We start from the raw sequence: 21,197 nt of genomic DNA, 5'->3' as shown, positions 1-21,197 counted from the left end.
AGCTCCACCTGCTGCTTTGGCATGTTCATAGCAGCGTTTTCCTTCATTTCTGCCTTTATGTGTGGACGGGATTATTTTTTAAAACGAAAACGGAAAATCTCCGTTTTCAAAAATACCCGTGTACGTGTGGACGTAGCCTCAGTCTCTGACTGGAAGCGCTAATTCGTCATTCGGCTTTTGTCAGACTAAAGTAACTGTTAAAACTGTTTGAAAAGCTAAGCTATACAACAAGGAGAGATTGAGAATTTCCTTTTAGTTCTCAGTTTATTTGATATTGACAAAAGTTAGTCAGTTTTGTCTGTTCTTCTGTAAAACAAACTAAGATTTATTTTTAGAATTAATATTTTGTTTCTAAGTGGAATTGACAATTTAGTAGTCTGTTTCGTTTGTTCTATTTTGAAACTTAAATGCTTTAGCGGCTGCCTTGTGTGTAGTTTGCAATATTTGCCTTTATTTATCTGAAAAAGTCTCATGTTCCTTAAGTACATCTACCCTGTTGAACTTATTATGGGAAATAAATATTTAAATAAAAACAAGCTGCTGATTATTTCACATTTTACTTGTGAGCAACGGCACATTTAAATCTTACAAATATAGTTATTTGGCTTATATCGTGATATATATCGTTATCGCCTGAAATGAAAAAAACATATCGTGATATGAAAAAATCTTATATCGCCCAGCTCTAGAGACGATGAGAGATTAGATGCTGCATCTGGATTAGATTTATCAATAACAGGGTTGATGGCGGCATTGCAGTCACCTCCCAACAGTAAGAATGATCATTGTGTTCTAATAACAGGGCTGTACTGGGACAAAAAATCGGCCTGGGTATTTTGACTAGAGACCGGCCCACCACGTATTATAGGAAAAACTATAAAGCCTTTGGATGAAAAGAAACGCTGTTGTGACAGTGATGTACACTGTCTTTTTGGTATATGTATGATTTCTATACATTTTACGTCATACTAAAAACTTTGGTTGTAAGATTCAGATAATTATTTATGGTGTTATTTGTTCATAACTTCCCTTCAACTCATCCATGTCACCTAAAAGATAAACCTGTTTCTCCATCACATGTTCAGCTCTGATGATTCAGTAAAGACATCTCCTGGTTTTATCTTCATGTTTCCCTCTCACCATATATCATGACCAGCAGCTTTTACAACTGTGGCAGTAGCAAACATCAACTGTTACTAGAAATTAATATTAAATAATTTCTAACAACAGCTTATCACGCTTAAATGTGCTGCTGTTGTTTAGCGCAACATCCGCTGGTTTCCTCTTTCTGGAGCAAAGTGGGCGATAAACAAACAAGAGAGAAGAAGAGGCAGCTGACAGCGTAAAGACACAGAATAACTCCAACGTTGTGTCTTTTTTCCATTCTAGCTGAAGTACGGGACAAACTGTGTTCCTTTTCAGCTCAATACGAAAAACGTAATATTTTCTCTGAATACGGGACAATTCCGTTTTTTACGGGACGGTTGGCAACTCTACTAACAAACCTTATGAATAAAATAAAGTTCACTATCATTAACATCATAGCACCCACCCAGCTGTATAGAAACTCCGTCATGCTAGCTAGTATGCAGTATGAGCAGTGTTGGGAAGGTTACTTTTAAAATGCATTCCATTACAGAATACAGAATACATGCCCCAAAATGTATTCTGTAATGTATTCCGTTACGTTACTCAATGACAGTAACGTATTCTGAATACTTTGGATTACTTAATATATTATCATGCTTTTTACAACAACGTGAATGTACTATTGCTGTGTGATTTATTACTATTACTGAAGGTCCGCGACTCCGAACTGTAGTAAAGGGACCTCTGACTAATACGGCGGGGTCCCTGTCGGTTCATAGCCGAAAACTAGCTTTACTTTGTTGTGTGGGTCAACTTTTCTTGCGAGAGACAGAGAGAGGTGTTGAAAGGCTGCTCCAACGGAACTTATTGTTTCGGAGGAAAACACGAACACGGTGTACAGTCGAGTCTTAATAGCTTACTTACAACTGGGCACGTCAGGCACTCTTCTTGGCTGCAGTGGTTATTATTATATTTACATGCTTCCAGCTCCCGTTTTTCCTCGATGACAACTCGTACCTTTCCACTCCCCTTTTTCTCCCTCCTCGCGCTCACAGACCCATAACGTGTATGGCAGTCCATTCTCCCTGCAACACGGACTACACTGCCCATGATGCTACATTCTTTAGAGCTATGCTTGTAGCATTCTGCCTGTTAACTTAGCACAACAACAACAACAACGAAAAGGCGCTCTCTCACCCAGGAAACACACAGTCGTAGTGAGAGAGAGAGAGCGTCGCCCTGTAACCATGGCAACCATAACGCTGCCGCCTGGAACAACAGAACGTAGCTGTCAAACAAAACCCAAACAGTCCTGACCCGCGACAATATGAAACAGGAAAATACCGCCGTGTAATCCATTTATTTCAACAAAGTAACTGTATTCTGAATACCACCTTTTTAAATGGTAACTGTAACGGAATACAGTTACTCATATTTTGTATTTTAAATACGTAACGGCAGTACATGTATTCCGTTACTCCCCAACACTGAGTATGAGTTATAGTAACTGACGGTAAAAAGTCAGCACAATGAAAATAAACTACACCTAAACTTGGTTTATATCTGACCCAGATAGAATGCAGGTCATAACTTCTTACCTGAAGTTCAGTTCACCTGACAGTCGGACCAGCGGCTGCCTTGGGTCTCTCCTCCTGCCTCCCCTTTCCCTCATCCACCTGCTGGCCTTTATGGAAGCTCCGCCATAGCCACCATCAAACAACTGAGTTATTTTTACACATCGGCCAGCATCTGGCCAATCCACCACCTTTAATTGTTCATACCGTTACCAAAAAAAAAAAAAAAATTGGCCTCTGCCCATAAAAATGAAAAATCACTATCGGCGGGCTGATGGCCAGTCCAGCTATGTCTAATAGTGTCTTGGCAATATAGATAAAAAGTCTCTGTCTGGCTCATTTGGAAAGTATACAGATACAAATGCTAGTTTGTTATTTACAATACTGCCAGTGATAAGGGCCAGCCAGCCATTTTTATTATTTGTGCTATACCTGATGGGGAAGTTGAATTTCCTCTTCAGCAAGATACAAACATCCTTGGGTTTATTTGTTGCACAGGATGAAGCTGTTAATTTGTTTTTTGTTTTTTTGTTGGTTTTTTGCCTGTCCCGTTTGGCTCTTTTGCCATCAGAATTCTTGTCTAAAGGCAAAGAAAGATGCCCAACGGATTTACTTTACCAAATTGACCATACCAGCCTTGCCGTAATGGTCCATTTGATTCACCTTTTATTGTTTATTTTATTTTCACTTGCTGAATACGGGACAGACTTGACTGGGGGAAAGAAGGGGAGAAAGAAAGAGGGAAAGAGAAACAGCTGAGAAGAGGGACGGGGGAGAAGGGCAAAAAACATAAACCAACAGAACGGGCAGAAAAAGAAAAAAAAAGAAAATGCATATATCGATCACCTGGATCACCTGTTGAGAAAGAAAAAAGAAAACAAGCAGAAGAGAACAAGAGTAATAGAATAAACAGCATCACAATGATATATGGGAATATGACAGTAAATACTAAATATTAAACATTATTGTGCAGCACATAAGATCAACAGAACACAGTGTGCTTTGAGGTAGGAGCCAAAAAGGGTGTAGTTTGTGGGTGTGATCACCCGTGTGTACACCTGTGAGCATGGACGCGCTTGTTTTTTTTTTTTTTAAAGGTTCCTTCATGTAATGATCTGCTAGAGGGTGTGGGGGGGCCACAGCCCCGTCCTCCAGGGCATGAAGCAGGTATGGAGGAGATCAAAACTCCAGACATCCAGAGGCCCCCAGAACACAAGAGACCAAGGAAGACCAACAGAGGGGCAGCTGCGCCACTGTCCCAGAGAGAGCTGAGGAGAGTCCCAGATGAGGGGTCACTCAGCAGCCGCGGAGCAGAAGCCAGGGGGGGTTGCAGTGACGCGCCCGTGAGCTCCGCCGGCAGCCAGCTGTGCCTGAGTGACCGAGCCCCAGGCCGAGAGGCTGGGGGCACCCCACCCCCGAAGTGGCCCGACCGAGCCCCAGCTCGAAGCTGTTAATTTGTAATGTTTGTTTTTTAAACCTAACACATCACATTGTCTGAGACGTTTTTTGAATTAGACCAGTTCTTAAAATCATCTCAAACAAAAAAGAAGAAAAAGTAAAATATTTTATGTTCATTGTTTCTGTTCTTACTGTTGTTTAATGAAAGTGAAACAAGATCAATATATTTATTTAAACAACAAAAAAAGGGACACAAATTTATATATTTGTTCTGGTTAAACAAGGGTTAAGTTTCTCCGAGGGTTGATGAGCTCTGATGAGAGCCTATTGTTATACTCTGCGGTGTCTGTGGCATCGGTGCTCTCATCGCATGCGATGGAGTAAAAATCAAAAGCACAGCTTTATCAGACAGTTGCAGTTATATGTTGGCTAACGAGTCTTCAATCCGTCGCACAACTGGATTTCTGGACATGCTGACGTTGTTGAAGTCCTGCACTTTTTCCGGGCACATTATTTCCGTGACTTTAACGAGGCCGTGTTTTATGAGGTCTCCATCTGAAAAAGGCTTGCCATGTCTTGCGATGGGTTGGGTGACCTCATAGCTGGCTATTGTAGCCTTTTCCTGGACAACCGCGGGCCAAGTTTGGACACCCCTCATCTACAACCTACAATTTCTTTGCCACCTCCATTCACCTTGCTAAGTTTAGTCTTTTTAATGTTAGACCACTTGATAATATAACTTATTTTTAAATTATTTAAATGAATAAACTCTCGAGAGGACTGCCTAGTTGGTGAACTATGCCCTCCCTTTATGATTGTTTTAATTGGCCCAGAGAAAGTGGCCAGGGTGAAGTTTTGGCTGTGGCATTTATCAAATGTTCACTTTTTAAGATTGATGAAGTATGTATCTCTGAGGTTCTGGTTTTTGAACTAAAATGTGAAAAAGCTACTGTATGTACAGTTATGTAACAATCTATGTAAAAAATCTGTTATCCATGGGATAATAAAGGTTTATTCTATTCTATTCTATTCTATTCTACTATATTAGATATTTTTTATCAGGAAGGCCCAGATGGGTTGCCCACTGCCAAAGGGTGAATCCCAGAGGACCAGAGGCAACAGGCAGTCAACACTGCTGGAGACTGGCTTTCCTAGCAGTTTCTTCATGGTTATTTGTTCGTGGGATTCCCAGGTACATCCAACTACATTTTTCCAGTACAAATTACATTCCGATGTTATTACTGTCAATGACTCAGGGGTTTCAGGCATATGTAGAACACGAGTGGGGACAGCGCATCTCCTTGGTAAATCCCGCACTTGATGGCGACTTGTGCTATAGGCTTGAAGTTCGCCACATCCCCATCAAATTTCTGATTCAGGCTCTTAGTGTCCTTTTTATCTTGTACAAATCTATGCGTTCCAAGATCTGTGTGTGGGGCATCGAGTCATAGGCTTTCTTGTCAATCCAGGTGATGCATAAGTTGCTGAGCCTGGTCTTGTAGTATTGGGTACCTTGTACCAGTAGCTGGTGTGTTGTTTCTCTGGAATTCCTGCTTATTCCCTTCTGTGTATTGAGCCATATGTCTGTTCATCTTAGCAGGGTCATGTGGTGTGGCGACCTCTCCCTCATGGTGGTGACCTCATGTGCTGCCAGACGATCATGGACTCTAGTTAGCTTCTTTAGCGTTTTAAGCACTATTTTCCTAAATCCAGCAACACACACTGTGTCAGTTTGTGAGAGCTGGGCTCCATCATGTAAATTAGCCTCTATAAATGAAGTGTTTCGTGTCCACTTTAAAGGCCTGTGGTATGTAGCCCATATTTAAGACTGAGGTATACTTTAAGGTAGGACCTCTCTGAGCAGTACTGTTGGAATGGGGTCTATTAGCTGTAGTGATAGATGTACTGTGGTGTTACCAAGTGATAGCAACTCCAGGAAGAAGGAACATGAGAAGCTTTAGAAGTACCAAGGGCTGAGAGAGGAACGTGAGAAGATGTGGAGGGTGAAAGAAACAGTGTTTCACATAGTAATTTTAGGACTTGGGGTAGTGAAGGACATCCCAGATCTCTGTCCAGAAAAGTGCAGTCCAAATAACAGCAAGGATGCTGCACAGGACCCTTAAGCTCCTCAAGCTTATATTAGTAAATATATTAGACACCAGAGAACTTTGACTTCGGTTAACTTAACTACTAATAATGTAGGTATAGTTGTCTGTTGTTTACAAACCCTCAGATACAATGATATACTGGCTGCCATGAAGAGGACCAGATGATGGGGGAAAAAACACACACACAAAAAAGAAAAGAAAAAACCACAACAAACTTCATTTGTTGTCATTTTCCAGTGCTCTGAATATATTTCTTTTAAGGATACTGTTGCGAGATCGATCAACTTTAGACCAGACAACAAACTACGGAGGCTCCGGAAAAGTGCAATCAAACGATGAGTTTTATTATCACAGGAGAACAACCAACCGTCAGCATATGGATTGTTTTGCTCTGACAAGAATACATTGGGTTCTGGTTTTATAGGACAAAATATCACACCTACGTCAATACAGTTCAAAAATACATGGTGACAGACGGGCAAAAGTTCAATTCGTGCAGACAAGGGTACATCACGTACATATAACCTTACACCGACATATAACTTCTCCTTTCTACATTACTTGCCTTTTAAGGTAATAACTTCAGGTCTTAGCATCTCTGAGAGCTAATAATGGACCCTCGTCATTAATTACTAAGTAGAGTACTTTAGCAGCCAGTCTCAAACTGAAGTAGAAGACGCTTAGGCCTTCACTCAAACCTGCTACTAGATTAATATGTGTATTGTAAGCATGCATGCAATTAACCTGCTATGTTCTCATCTCCCCTCAGCATGTATCATCTGGACACTCTCACCAGTGAAGCTTAAAACCTTCTAGAATGGAACATCAACTCTAACCAAGCACATTTATGCATTGTGTATAAAATGAACTCAACCTATAAAAAATAGAAAGGTCAATGTGAAGACAGACATATTCAATGCAATATAAACCCTGTAGGAAATATTACTGATAAATGATACTGTGAAACATGTTATTAATACATTCTTCATAAGGCAGATTATATGGTAGCAATAAAAGAATCTCTGAATCCCAACATTACAAAGGTTCAACAATCTCACCAGCAGCACATCTTAACATAAACACCATTCCTTTGCCACAAAAAAGTCTTGGGTTGCTTTTGCACTTTGCTGTAGGTGATGTGTGAAGTTTTAAGGTAACACTAAAGTACTTCTAGAAAGAAACTGTATTAATACCAAAATAAAGCCAATTTCAGGAAAAAACAATGGTGAAAACACACTGTATTACAAGCATGTTGTTAGCTAGAAATTCTACACCCATGTGCTACTCTTATGTTTTATTAATTTGTCACTCTACAGTCTGATAACATGGCAAAAGAATGCTTACATATACAAGGGGAAGGTTTCATTTAACAGCAGGATCCAAATCTGCATTATTATCAACAGCTATGTTTCTTTTTTTCTTTCTCTTTTTTTTTCTTTTTTTTTTCCTGTCCCGTTTGGTTCTTTTGCCATCAGAATTATTGTCTAAAGGCAAAGAAAGATGCCCAACGGATTTACTTTACCAAATGGACCATCCCAGCCTTGCCGTAATGGTCCATTTGATTCACCTTTTATTGTTTATTTTATTTTATTTTACTTGTTAAGTATGGGACAGACTTGACCGGGGAAAAGAAAAGGGACAATGAAAGAGGGAAAGAAAAACAGCAGGGAAGAGGGACGGGGATAAAGGGCAAAAAACAATAAAATAAGCAGACAAAAAATACATAGATCAATCACCTGGATCACCTGTTGAGAAAGAAAAAAGAGAAAATAAGCAGAAGAAAAAAAAAAGAGCAACATAATAAACAACATCACGATGATCTATGGGAATGTAACAGTAAATACTAAATATTAAACATTATTGTGCAGCACGTAAGATCGACAGCGCACAGTGTGCTTTGAAGTAGGAGCCAAAAAGGGTGTAGTTTGTATGTGTGATCACCCGTGTGTACACTTGTGAGCATGAGCGCGGTTGTTTTTAAAAGGTTCCTTCATGTAATGATCTGCTAGAGGGTGTGGGGAGCCACAGCCCCATCCTCCAGGGCATGAAGCAGGTATGGAGGAGATCAAGACTCCAGACATCCAGAGGCCCCCAGAACACAAGAGACCAAGGAAGACCAACAGAGGGGCAGCCGCGCCACTGTCCCAGAAAGAGCTGAGGAGAGTCCCGGATGAGGGTCACTCAGTATCCGCGGAGCAGAGGCCAGGGGGGATTGCAGTGACGTGCCCGTGAGCTCCGCCGGCAGCCAGCTGCATGTGCTACTCTTATATTTTTTATTATGTTTGACTAATTTGTCACTCTACAGTCTGATAACATGGCAAAAGAATACTTACATATACAAGGGGAAGGTTTCATTTAACAGCAGGACCCAAATCTGCATTATTATCAACAGCTATGTTTCTTTTCCTATCAGTGCCCACTTGAAGAGCTGCCTTCATTTTCTTTTTGTCTTTACTTTTTTCTATTGCAGATGATTTTGAAAAGTCTGTCAACATGTAGCTATAAATGTGACTGTTAGTGTAGAAGTCCTCACCAATTTATAAAAGAGGAGTTCATCACATCAATAAAATGTTGATTCTCACACAAAGTGAGAGATTGTTAACTAAATAAGTAAAAGTAAAATTGTTAAGTACAAAGAGATATAAATCAATATTTATAACTGAAGAATGCAATGGTTTTTAGATTTCATTGGACTGTCTTGAACAAAGTGGACATTGGCTGGGTGGCCAAGCCAGGAATGCATAGATAATCAAGCGTCTAAAACACTGTGCTGCCGAGCAGAATTTCAACAAGTTAGCATCTTGTCAGGACCATACTGTTTGTTAGTTAGAAGCATACCACTGCAACAGGCCAGACTTAGACAGTGAAGTATTAGCCAAACCTGAAGCAGCTAACTTCAGTTTGGTTTCACCTCTAGGTTCAATTGAGGAACCATCCTGCATTGTCTGAAATGTCCAACTCAGGATGCAGCTAGGATAGATGTTTTCACTGTGAAAGAGAGGACATTTTTACCCATTTGTGAACATTTTCATCATGCATTCTAGATTAATTTAGTTACTGGTCTATTAAAAAACAAATTATCATGGTCCAGGTGAGTGCTGGGTTTTTACACAATGCTGGGATCCCCCTTCGGCAGAGACTCCAATCAGCCTTCACACCTGACTGCAATCAAGTCACCGGTATTTAAGTCCAGCATTCACAACAGACCTCTGCCAGATCTATACCTAACTCATTTTAGTGCTAGGCCGTCAAGCTCTCGTTAAATCCTTTAATGTTTTGTGGTTTTGCTCATGCAGTTGGATAGTGTAGTGGTAAGATTACACACCTTCGGAAAGGGAATCGCATGTTCGATTTCCACCCAGTATAAGGGTCCTGGCTAGACCTCCCATGCTAAATCCAAGCCCTGGAATGGCACGGCTACGTCTGCAGCTCAGACACAAATATTTTACTACATGTTGTACTTTTTATGTGACAAATAAAATTTGAATTTGATTTTTGATTTCATAGTATTTTCTCTCTGCCGTAGTTACCCACTTGGTCATCATGCTTTACAGCTATACTCACAGCAATACTGAACAATACTCACCTCTGTTTGGACGCTGGTTTTCTGCTATCAGGTCAGACTCCCTTCATTGTGGCGCTCCACCTGTCTGCCTCCCTGCCAGCCTGTTGGATCACGTACATTCTGGACTCTCTCTGGATCACTGCTCACCCAGACCCCTTGGACTCCCTCCTCCCATAACGTCTTCACCTGCAACTCGTAAGCCATTACAACATCGTTTAACCAACTGGCCGTGATTCACTGGATTTCCACCCAGGATCCGTTCATGGACTTTTTGAATCTAGCCAAAGTTCATAGTTTAGGTTTCACGTTTCATAGTTTTGTCTCATAGTTCATAGTTCTCAACCTCACAGTTCATAGTTCATAGCCTTCAGAATTTCTTGCAAAATTACTATTCATTGTTATCAAATTAGTCACTGTAAATAAATGTATCCACGTCAATCTTTCCTCCGTCTGTGTCTGCACTTGAGTTCACACACAAAGCCTGGCCTTTTCGTCGTAACACACTCCATGTTTTCAAGCTTACACTCTTGTGCTTTTTTTTTCTGAGGTAGTTCTGGCATAGCTTGGACTTGGACTGTTTCGGGTCATTATCTTGCTATAGGATGAATCCCTGACCAACTTGGTGCATACCAGAGGGGATTGCATTGTGCTGCAGAATGCTGTGGTAGCCGTTTTGGTTCAGGGTGCCTTTCACTCTCTATAAGTCACCAACCACGAACAAAACAGCTCCAAATCATCACACTTCCTCCTCTATGTTTGGCAGTTGATGGTACACACTCTGGAACCATCCTTTCACTGACCCAATGGCATACAAAGACTTTGCATAATGAACAGAAGATTTAAAATTTTGATTACTCAGTCCAAAATACATTCTTCCAGCCTTCAGTTGTCACCACAAGGATATACAGCAATGACATCGGAATTTTGTTCGGACTGGATAAGTGTAGTTGGATGATAATGAAGCGAGGGAACGTAGTCAGAACTGAGGGGATGGAACTACCAGAAGGCAACATTGCAAACACTGAAGACAGCTACAAGTACCTGGAGATCCCACAGGCAAATGGGAACCATGAAGAGGCTGCTAGAAAAGCTGCAACCACCAAGTACATGCAGAGGGTCAGGCAAGTCCTGAGGAGTCAGTCGAATGGTAAGAACAAGATCTGGGCTATCAATACGTACGCCCTGCCCTTGATCAGGTACCCTGCTGGCATAATAAGTTGGCCAAAGGTGGAGATAGAAGCCAGTGACATCATGACCAGGAGACTCTGACCATGCATGGAGGGTTTCACCCCAAATCCAGCACCCTGAGGCTGTATGCTAAGCGAAAGGAAGGAGGTTGGGGACTGGTGTGTCAGCACAACAGTCCAGGATGAGGCAGCAAACATTGAAGAATACATCAGGAAGATGGCCCCAACCAACCACATGCTCAGTGAATACCTCGGGCAGCAGAAACCTGAGAAAGAGGAGGCACCATCATAGAGGGACAATAGGATAGAGGAAGTGGCTGACATCCAGAAATCCAACCAGTGGCTGGACAAAGCTGGACTAAAAGACAGCACAGAGGCACTAATCATAGCAGCACAGGAACAAGCTCTGAGCACAAGACTGATAGAGGCTGGGGTCTATCACACCGGGAAAGACCCCAGGTGCAGGCTGTGTAAAGATGCCCCTAAGCAATCCAGCACATAACAGCAATGTGTACGATGCTAGCAGGCAGGGCATACGTGGAACACCATAACCAAGTGGTTGGCATGGTATACAGAAACATCTGTGCCGAATATGGCCTTGAAGTCCCAAGGTCAAAATGGGAGATGCCCCCTGGGGTGGTGGAGAACGACCGAGCTAAGTTCCTGTGGGACTTCAACATACAGACGGACAAAATGGTGGTGGCTAACCAGCCGGACATAGTGGTAGTTGTCAGGTTTATATTGTTGATTGTCATTTATGCTTAGAAATATTTAACCATATATGCTTAGAGGTGAGGGGATTGTGTAGTGATAGGATGTGTGATCCTTAGTAGTCTGCAAAGACTACAGAGTGTTCTGGCATGCACACTCACATCTTAGGGTCATGGGAAGAGGTCGTCTCTTCTCTTGCTGATATATGGTATAGCAAACTCATTTATATCTGTTTTAGTATAAGTGTCTTTTGTTTAGCTGGACTGCTGGACTTATAGACCAGCAAGTTTAGGGAAGTCGTTTATGGGGTCACATTCTGCCCCCCCCCACGCACACACACATACATACCTACACACACACACACACACAGACGGTACTCTTTGTTCACATGTGAACCTATGTTAATGAGCCTATGCATATTCACGTAACCTTAATAAAAGAGCAGTGTTACGAGGGAGCAGAAAAGAGCAACTGGGGTCAAGCGAAGGAACAGCGTTTGTCCAGTTGGTCTTCCTCGTATACGAGAAACATAAAGGACTTTGCCTGCTTGTGTCTTGCTTTACCGTGTAGTAGAATCATCTGAACATTCCAGCAAATAGGTTTATGCTACAAACCTATCAGTGGTAGACAAGTAGAAGAAAATGGCCGTAGTGATCGATGTAGCAGTTCCAAATGACGGCAACATCATGAAGAAGGAACACAAGGAACTTGAGAATTACTAAGGGCTCAGAGTAGAGCTGGAGAAGATGTGGAGGGTGAAGGTAACAGTGTGTGTATATATATATATATATATATATATATATATATATATATATATATATATATATATATATATATATATATGCTTTATTTATAGGCTATAAATAAAACAATGTATGAAAAGTTGGACATTTGTAATGCATTTGTAATGCATAAGCTTGTCCTTGTTTTTTTAAAGTTTTTTTAATTATTATTATTTTATGATGATTATTATTGTTATTTAGTATGGTAGTTATCCAAGTTTTATTTTACACTGAAAATGTACACAATGCATAAGACCACACCACCTAAAATGGAAACCAAATAAAAACTCCTGATGAAATAAGATATGAACCCGAGTGCAAAAAAGCCAGGATACATTTAACAATAAAATCTTGCTACATTATTAAAATTCTATACTAGATTAATAGAAGTTGGCTGATCATTGTCATTGTTAGCTGCAACTTATGATCCATTAGCTGTAACTACTAAATCCTCAAGTAAAAGAGGCTGAAAAATGATGTAACCGACTTTCACAGTTCAGCTCCCTCAAGGTTGAAGCAAACCAAAAAAACTCTTCTTCAGTCCACATACATATGATTCACTATAAGCATTTGATTGATGAGTGTACTTGTATTTGAAGTTCTGATATCTTTAAAAGAATAATACCTAACACAGGTTGCATTTTAGTGCAATTTTGATTTTATGTCGTCATATAAACTGGTTATGCTGCTATATTTGTTTTGTAGTATTTTTATTTTTTTAATTCATGGATGAGGAGTTAAATACCACATATGTAACTCTAGATGGATACATTGAGGTTAACAAGTACAGATATGTTTATTTTTGTATTATCTTTACATTATACATTATAATAATATGCAGTAATTCTACCATCGTGTATGTGATCTGGATTCATAAAAACCTTCATGAGCCTATGTACATTTTCATTGCAGCTTTGCTACTTAACTGTCTCCTTTACAGCACAAATATTTATCCAAAACTTCTGATTGACTTTTTATCTGAAAAACAAGTCGTAACATATTCAGCCTGTCTCTTTCAGTTTTTTATGTTTTACACTTTAGGCAGTTCAGAGTTCTTTCTCTTGGCAGCCATGGCTTATGACAGATATGTGGCTATTTGTAAACCTCTTGAATATCCAACTATCATGAACAAAACCACTGTGATCATTTTCCTGGTCGTATCTTGGCTTATACCTGCTGTTCATATTGCAATCCAAGCAATAGCGAGTGCTGAAGCAACATTGTGTAACTTTAATTTAAAGGGAATATTTTGTAACAATGCAGTTTACACTCTTCACTGTCAAAGATCAAGATTAATTACCGTCTTTGGTGTGGTTGCATTACTAGATCTTGTAATACTTCCTATGATCTTCATAGTTTTCACATACACAACAATATTTATTGTTTCTTATCAAAGTTGTAAAGAAATTAGGAAGAAAGCTGCAGAGACCTGTTTACCCCATCTGTTAGTTTTAATCAGTATTTCCTGTTTAAGTATCTATGATGTAGGCATAGCTCGAGTGGAATCAGATTTTCCAAAAGTTGCTCGATTACTAATGACATTACAATTATTGCTCTATCATCCATTGTTTAATCCATTCATTTATGGGCTCAAAATGAAGGAAATTTCTAAACAGTTAAAAAGATTATTTTGTCATGCCACAATCATTACGTGTATTAATGCTAATGTGCCTTAATTGTTATGTAATCAGTTTGCTGAAGTTACTCAAAACGTTTTTCATTCAACATAATCAAAAAGTAAAACATAAAAATGTCATTTTTACTCATTTAATTATTCATAAATTATTGCTATTCTTTTTCGCAGGTATAGTTCATATTGATAATAGGACAAACTTCCTCAACAAGTTTTTCTTTAGTTTCTTATAATTACAAGTCTAACAGAGTAATCAATCTTTTTAAAGAAAACATATTTAAGCAAAATAAATGACATTAGTTTTAATTCATTTCACACATTTATTTTTTTAAGTTGTATGTTTCAGTGCTCCGTACAATGCTCATCTAACCAGGATGTAATATCGACAGTTTCAGAGCTACAGAGTTTTGGTTACAACCTAGGTGCTTTGGAGAAGCCATTAATGAAAAATGTATGCAGTTGTTTTAACATAAACATATTCATTCTGCCATAGGTAAAATGATAGGTAATTAAATCAATTTTCAAATTAATGTCTTTAAACTTTTATATTTCTTCATTTTTACATTATTGCTAATTCTTATTTACGATATGCTAGTGGAACATGGGTGGGTTCAGAATCTTCCCCATAATATCAAATATGGTATCAAGAATTTCCCTGGTTAATATGTATCAAGTTTGAAATTGTAGTATTATAACAACCCAATTAGTCATCATAGCTGTTATTTTATCAGACCGATTACCTTACCGTAATTATCTTAGAGATTCATATGATATTTTAATGTGTAGAGAGAGATAATGAAAATTTATTTTTCCTTAGTGTATTGATCACCTGTTCTGACAATAACACATATATAACAGGCTTATTTGAACCATAGTGGGACAGACACTCATCACAGCAAGACCACCCTAGAACATAATAATCTGCAAAACATATCCCTCTTTGGGTATGACTGTTATTGCTTTACTGCTTTCAAGGAGTAGATGCTGTGTATGTTCTGTCACGGTTCTGGGTCAGTTTGACCCAGTATTTTGAGTTGTTATGTTTTTGGTGTGTTTTTGCATTTTGGATTCTTTTCTTATTATGATGATAATGATGATTATGACTCTATGTTTCGGTTATTCTTGTTTAGGGATTAGTTCGTAGGTTTTTGTGTTCTCATGTTTATTGCAGGTTTAGTTCAGTGTCTAGTCTGTCTCTCTGTGTCGTGTCTGCGTGTTTGTTTAGTGGTGTTTTGTTTCCTGTTTTACTCTGAAGGTTCATGTTCCCGTCTTATGTCAGTGTTTCTAGCTTTGTTCCTCCTGTCTCATTAGGTCTTATTCCTCCCAGCTGTGTTCCCCTTCTGTCTCTAATTCCTTGATGACTGCCTCAGTGTATTTAAGCCCAGTGTGTCTTTGTGTCAGTGTCAGATCGTCTGTTATCCTCACCTCGTATTTTCGTAGTTTCCCTTATTGTGACACTGTGTTTCATAGCCTGCTTAGTTACTCTGTGTTTATAGTTTTTTCCATAGTTCCTTCACAGAGTGTCTTAGCCTTTTTAGTTTACACAGTGTTCTCTGTCTTCTTAGTTTTCCCAGTTTCAGTGTTCCCTAGTGTTTTTGTTATGCCTTCAGCCACAATAAAGGCTTGCCTTATTTTGGAAACCTAGTTCTGTCTCCACCGTGTCTGCTCTTGGGTCTACCTCATTCTTCACACCGGCGCGCCCCGCCGTGACATGTTCCAAGGAAGAACCGAGGTATAAACCATCAACACTTTATATGGAAATGATAAGTTGTGCTACAAGTTATGAGAGTTGTGTGTCTGTGTACCTGACTGTATAAGGGAAGCCCAGCTCTGCTTCCGCTTTAGAGACGCTGGCTTGACTTTGGCTGACTGGACTCTCTCTCTTGCTGCAAAGTGAATAAAACTCACTTCAAAGACACTCATCAAGTGTTTGTATTTTATTTTTAAAAAACTTCCACGACAAGATATAGGTGAATATTCATATCTGTGCATTCCCAGGTGCTGCCAGCTAAATCTAAGTTTTATCACTCCCACTTTTCCATTCAAGCAATCTCCACCACCAGCATCTTGGCTCCGAGGGGTCCTGCTGAAGAATATCTGAATATAATAACCTTTTTGTGTTGACTGTCAAGTTTACTTTATTTATATAGCACAATAATTAACAGAAGTTGACCAAAAGAAAAAAGAACACTTACATTTACATTCCAAGTCTTAAAGAAACCCAGTTCCTAAATATATGGCAAGCTGACTTGTCTGTTTTATTGTGTTAACTATTTCTTGTGGAAGTGATTTAGTTGTCATTAAAATGTGCTCAGAATTTTCAAATTGATGATGATTTATTTGATAAATCAAGACACACGGCTCTCTGCCATATAAGTTAAAAGTATCAAAATCAGTACTCAGTATCAGTAATGCTGAACCTGTATTTACTTTGCAGTGTTGCAGACCACTAGGAGCCAAGCTTCTCATTTGACTGTCATGAAACGTCTGTGTGCTGGCAGGAGAGGACCCAAACACAAACTCATGGAAAACGGGACTTAACTCAAAATACAGCTTTATTACTGAATGGGGGAAAAGGCGATACAAGACAATGCTAAACTAAACTGGGAAATTCTAATGCTAATCTAATCTAATTACTCAGGGAAACACGGGGAGAGACACGCAGCCATGAGGGAGGACCAAACTGAGAGAGACGTTGACCTAAATACACAGAGGGATGACAGGGACGTGAGGACACGCACTGCCAATACGAATAACCATAACGAGACAGGGGAAGCTAGACTAAACGGAATGAACATGAAAACATGGGACCTTTACAATAAAAAAGGAAACATGATGTGTAAGTGGAGGAGAAGCAGGCTAGATGGAGCACGGGAAAACGAGGGAGAGCACAGACATGGCGGGCTCTGGAAACATGATGGATTAAAACACAAGGATGGGAAACAAGGCACAAGGACTCACACAACTAAATAAACACAGATGCACAAGGGGAGACAGAGGGCAAAGACACAAGGGGAAATCTAATAAACCTGTCATGATTCGGCTGTGTGGCAGGCAGGAATGGACCCAAACGCAAACTCAGGGGGACAGAACTTAAACTCAAAAGCCCAGCTTTATTGCTGGGAAAACAGATCATACCAACAATACTAAACTAAACTGGGAAAAACTAATTATAATGTGCACCAGGAGATACAGGGAGAATCACACAGCTATGAGGGAGAACGCAACACAGAACTGAGGGAGACGCGGACATAAATACACAGAGGGTCAACGAGGAAAGTAGTAGCACATGGGGAACACAGCTGACACTGATAATCATAGCAAGACATGGCAGGAGTAACACAACACTGACTCATGCTGACGGGAGACTGTCAAAGTAAAACAGGAAGTACACAGGGGTGCAGACAGGGGGGCAGGAGAGAACACGGAGAGAGCACAGACATAACGGGCTGGGGAAAACATGGGATAAAACATAAGGAGGAGAAACAAGGCATCGGGACTCACAGATGCGTGGACACACATGCAGTAAGGTCACGAGGGGAAATCTCATAAACAAAACTGAACAACCTAGGAATCACAGAATAAATAAAGAACAGAATACAAAAACACAAAAAAACTAAGAACGCTGGGTCAAAAGGACACAGGACCATGACAAAACCATAGTGAACAGAATAACCTAGGAACCAAATAATACAGAATGATCAAAAATATATGAAAACTAAAAAAAACTGGATCAAAAGACCCAGGACCATGACATTAACCCTCTGGGGTCCAGGGTATAATTGGCCACTTTTCACTACTTTTGATTTCATCTCAATATTTCTATGGCATTATTTTAGTGCCTCTATTCTGAGCGCACCTAAAAAAAAATTGCAAGCGCAAATGTTGCATGTTGAGGAGAAAATTATTTTGCCAAACAAAATTCATTTCTGTGTACAAGAAATATATTTTAGTGTTTGCGATTGTCATTACACACAATAACAGCATTTTGTCCAAAACTCAAATGAGGCAGTGGCAGAGGAATGCAGAATGGCGGAGTTTAAAATATTAGTCTTTCTGGATCATGAAATAAACTGATGTTGCCGTATAAACTTCAAATATCTGCTCAGTTTATCAAGACATCACATATTTGCCAGAGTGCTCTAACTTTTTCGGAGATGCCTGCTACCCACCAGCTGACCCCAAAGCTGGACTGGAATCGGGCATACTGGGAATTTGCCCGTTGGGCCAATGGTAATTTTATGTTTTTATGTTTGTTTGTTTGTTTGTTTTTGTAATGGTATAAACAATGAAAGGTGGTGGATTTGCCAATTGGTCATGATGGACTCTGGGCTGGACCAATTACAATACATCCGTATTGAGATGAAAAGGAACGCAATTTGTCCTGTACTTCTGCTAGAATGAAAAACAGAAAAGCTGGAGTTATTCTGTGTCTTTACGCTGCACAGCTGCCTCTTCTTCTTTCATTCTCCCCCCTCCTACTCCTGTTGCTACTTCAATCATGAAACTAGTCAATGATCAGCTGATCAGCTTTTTTCTTTTGTTTGTTTATCGCCCACTTTGCACCAGAAAGAGGAAACCAGCGGATGTCGCGCTAAACAACAGCAGCACATTTAAGCAGCTGTTGTTAGAATTAATTTAATATTACTTTCTAGTATCAGCTGATGTTTACTGGAGCCACAGCTGTAAAAGCTGCTTGTCATGATATGGGTTTGGATATCTGGTGAGAGGGAAACACGAAGGTGAAATCAAGAGATGTCCTTAAGTGGTCATCTGATGTAAACTGTTTAGAACTCATACATATATACCAACAAGACAGTGTACATCACTGTCACAAAAGCGTTTGTTTTCATCCAAAGGCTTTATGGTTTTTCCTATAATACCTTGTGGCCACTCTCTAGTCAAAATGCCCGGACCGATTTTTTGTCCCAGTCAAGCTGACCAGGTGGTCAAGGTGCGGACTCACGGTCTCTTGCTTCTACAGCCGAACAGAGCAGGTGGGCTAAAACTTTGTTATCGGTAAGCTGAAGAAATTAATCTCTAACGAGTTAAAATACCATCAGACTTTATGCTGCTTCCTGCTTAATTTTTTGATGTCAATCAGTTGTTTTACAATACAGTGGAACCTGGACTTACGAATACCCCATTTAACGGAAAATTCAAGTTACGACGGCACTTAACAGCAAAATGCCCGTGTAACGAAAACCGCTGGCTCTGATTGGCTGATCCTAGAATGCCTACAATGCCCACAATGCCTTCCAAATCATGTGACAACCCCCTTGGCTTTCGTACTTGCGCTTCGCTGTTCCACTTGAACGACGTATTGTTGTTGCAGTTAGCAGTTAGCAATTAGCAATTAGCCTATAGCCTATCGTTCACTCAAAAAGCGCGATGGGTGCTTTGACTAATTTCGTAAGTCGGGGTTCAACTGTACTCAGTATTGAATACTTGGAGGTAATTTTTAGTGTATTTCCACTTGTACTAGTAGGCCTATGATACAAGCGGGATTAAGCACATCTATTCTAATACTCCTATTCGTGGACTGAGTCCTTGTGTTTACATGTTATTGAAATTATTTGCACTTTGTTCGGTTTCTGATAAGCGTTTGTGTATTGCTCCAACAATGACTTTATATCTGATGGATCTAATGAATGTTTACCATGAAAAGTGAATTATATGGTGACTATAATTCCTGAATGTTTGAAGCCTTGTAGATAATCTTTAACATTGCTGCAGGTTACAACTAAATTTTGAAGACTGATACTTTCAACTTTGAAACTTGATATCTTAATGTTGTTCAACATGACTGAACTGATAATGATTGAATTGATGATAGCTGATCGGAATAGTAGTTACTGCAGTGTGACACTACTGTAGTTTAATTTGTGAGAGTTATTCCTAAATTGTTCGTGACATATATTGGACCATTGTTTATAGGTCAGGTTTTTATATGGGACAAATCCAAAGACCAGGTCAGCGATTCCAGAACCCAGAGTGTTCCGGTGTTCACTGGACGGCGAGACAACCCAAGATCCTAGGAGACGATATACATACACACGCACAATCATTTGCACATTGATCGACTACAATCCTCTACTGTACAAGTAGTACGGTAGGACAAACAATCACACACACACACTCCTCATCGGACGGACTCTATTGCAATACACCCGTTTGTCATGGGCCCCACCGTTACCATTTGGACTTAAAAAAGACTAATTCTTTACTTGTGCACAATTTTATTTTATTCTATTTTTTTGCTACTTTGGGGGAATTTTTTATTTTTGAAGATCTGTTAAAACCTGTTGTAATTCTGTGTTGTTAAAAAAATAGTTGCTGGTCCGTTTGTGTATCCACCATGCTTCATCTGTGTGTTCTCCCTGCTGTCATCTGTCGTCATTCTCCACTGATCATCCTCCTTCATGATCATGTCCTGGTTTGTGTTCACTAGTTTAGTTGTTCTCAGTTTAGATAGCCTTCTGTTCCTTTTGCCGTTTGCCCATTTTTATTTTGTGTTTAATAAACCACCTTCACACCTTTAGTGCCTGCGTTTGGATCCTCCTTTTCTTTCTTCCACACGGCTCACTCAACTCGCCGTGACAGTACGGACCAGCCAGATATGGATCCAGCGGCATTCAACCCACCCAGCGAGCTTCAGGAGGCCGTTATCGACTCCGCTTCAAGGTTAATCAATCTGTGGGTAGAGCATGAGGAAGGAGCGTTTCTCTATGCTGTGGAAGACAAGCTGCAACAACTTATTTCCGGTTACCCCTGGTTATTGGGCTCACTGCACCCGCTCGTACAGAATTTTGTTCTTCACAAGCTTCACCTTCACCCTCCCGCCGCTACCGCTCGCCCACTCGCTTCGATGGAGGACGTGCCGTCCGACTCGCCGGACAAGGAGTTTCCCGGCCCGTCGGAGCCGTCTCCAAGGAGGAAGCGACGTTTGCGCCGCCGGCGCGGCACTCCACAGCCAGATGGTTTTGCTGGGTACTACAGACGTTTTGTCCAGGGATATTCAGCCATTGTCAAGCCGTTGCATGATCTCACTGCTGGTTATTCACCTTCCCAGAGGAAACTGAGACGAACTGTAAAGCCAGAGAATTACCTCAACCCCAAAGAGCCATTTGGAAGACAATGGACGCAAATG

General features: G+C 40.2%; 1 protein-coding gene across 1 annotated transcript; it reads left to right on the top strand.

The window, feature by feature from the left end:
• Window positions 1-13,124: 13,124 nt before the first annotated feature.
• Window positions 13,125-14,090, top strand: LOC146650571 (olfactory receptor 13C2-like). The gene has a single exon (XM_085383750.1). The coding sequence runs from the start codon at window positions 13,140-13,142 to the stop codon at window positions 14,088-14,090; it is 951 nt and encodes a 316-aa protein (XP_085239876.1). The 5' UTR covers window positions 13,125-13,139.
• The last annotated feature ends 7,107 nt before the right edge of the window (window positions 14,091-21,197 follow it).

This window comes from Rhamphochromis longiceps, linkage group LG16, assembly GCF_057381845.1.
Source record: "Rhamphochromis longiceps isolate RC_006_pf linkage group LG16, R_longiceps_female_GT1.1, whole genome shotgun sequence".
NCBI classification, from domain to species: Eukaryota; Metazoa; Chordata; class Actinopteri; order Cichliformes; family Cichlidae; genus Rhamphochromis; species Rhamphochromis longiceps.
The sequence above is the reverse complement of the archived record's forward strand: the minus strand, read 5'-3'. Positions and strand labels throughout refer to the sequence as shown.

Coding starts and splice junctions, on each gene's coding strand:
- LOC146650571 (XM_085383750.1), top strand. CDS start 13,140: ATGGATGAGGAGTTAAATACCACATATGTAACTCTAGATGGATACATT.